Source organism: Varanus komodoensis, unplaced genomic scaffold (assembly GCF_004798865.1).
Source record: "Varanus komodoensis strain SLA01 unplaced genomic scaffold, ASM479886v1 scaffold2886, whole genome shotgun sequence".
In the NCBI taxonomy this organism is placed as follows: Eukaryota; Metazoa; Chordata; class Lepidosauria; order Squamata; family Varanidae; genus Varanus; species Varanus komodoensis.
This window is the reverse complement of record NW_025335741.1, coordinates 19,008-20,032: the sequence shown is the minus strand read 5'-3', so window position 1 is coordinate 20,032 and position 1,025 is coordinate 19,008. Positions and strand designations below refer to the sequence as shown.

Genomic DNA, 1,025 nt, shown 5'->3' with positions numbered 1-1,025 from the left:
AGAGGCAGAGACGCCCTCTGGACTTTCTTCCATGTTTTGAATGGTGCGGCTTTGGCCGGAGCTTCGTTTCGGCAGGTGAACCTGTCCCGGCTCTCCCCTCATTCACGATAAATTTGTTGTGGGGCAAAAGAATAGCAACACCATTTGCGGAAATAGGAAACGCTCCTTGAAGCAGCATTCAAGCCACAGAAAGGGTTGCTTCCACGAGGCCGTCCGCTACTTCTGTGGCAACTCTTCCACTCTTCCAGGCGGCCCTGTGCATGGTGTGGCCAGCCCTCTGCGTGTGCGTTCTTGAAAAATCGGGTTTCCAGGCTCCTGTGTGTGGATGCTGCCTCAAATGGCTCCCGAGGGTGGTCAGGCGGAGACTTAAGGAGAACATGGCTGGGGTTTTCTATGTTGCAAAAGCCTTGGTTCCTGGGGGGAGGCAGGGCTTCTCCAGGAGTCTCTTCCAGCTCTAATGGTCTAATTCTGTCTCTGCAGAAGAACAGGGAGACAGCGAGTTGCTCGAATGGCAGCCACGTGAGTATCGTCTCCCTCTCTGGACCTTTAATTCCATTGAAGAGAAGTTGATAGATTCTGCAGAGAGAGAAAATGCAGGTGCTGGGCTTGTGTTTCCGGGCATTCCGGCTGCCTCAATCCAGTACCCATTTCAACCCTCCCTTACATTCCCAGTGCATCTGCCATTAGTTTTATTCTCCCCTGCAGGACGTCTCTCTCCAGGGGGCAGCAGCGTGAGCCCCCCACACCAAAGGCTTGCTGTGGGCTTCCCATTTCCTGCTCGCCTTTAACCCTGGGCGGATTCACGCAACAGGAGCCGTCTGGGACTTGTGCTCCCTGACTTTCTCTCGGTGGGAGCAGCTCAGTGGGGCCCGTGACCCAGGGAGGTTTGTGCTGCCTCCCTGCAGGCCCTCCAGCTGCCCCTGGGCAGCCCCCTGAGAGGGAGGGTCTGCCTGAGTCCTGCCCTGAGCAGGGACTGGCCTGATGGCCCTCCGGCCCCTTCCAGCCGCACCTCCTGTGCTTCTGTG

At 57.1% G+C, this 1,025-nt stretch overlaps 1 protein-coding gene across 3 annotated transcripts in view; it reads left to right on the top strand.

The window, feature by feature from the left end:
• Window positions 1–915, top strand: part of LOC123025747 (BOLA class I histocompatibility antigen, alpha chain BL3-7-like) — a 21,174-nt gene extending 20,259 nt beyond the window's left edge. The window contains exon 5 of one of the 3 annotated variants that reach the window (XM_044434688.1): window positions 481–915. In XM_044434688.1, the coding sequence (XP_044290623.1) occupies window positions 481–788 (308 nt within the window). In that variant the 3' untranslated portion in view covers window positions 789–915. The remainder of the gene's footprint in view (window positions 1–480) is intronic. The other 2 variants (XM_044434689.1, XM_044434692.1) reach the window with 2 other exon arrangements.
• The last annotated feature ends 110 nt before the right edge of the window (window positions 916–1,025 follow it).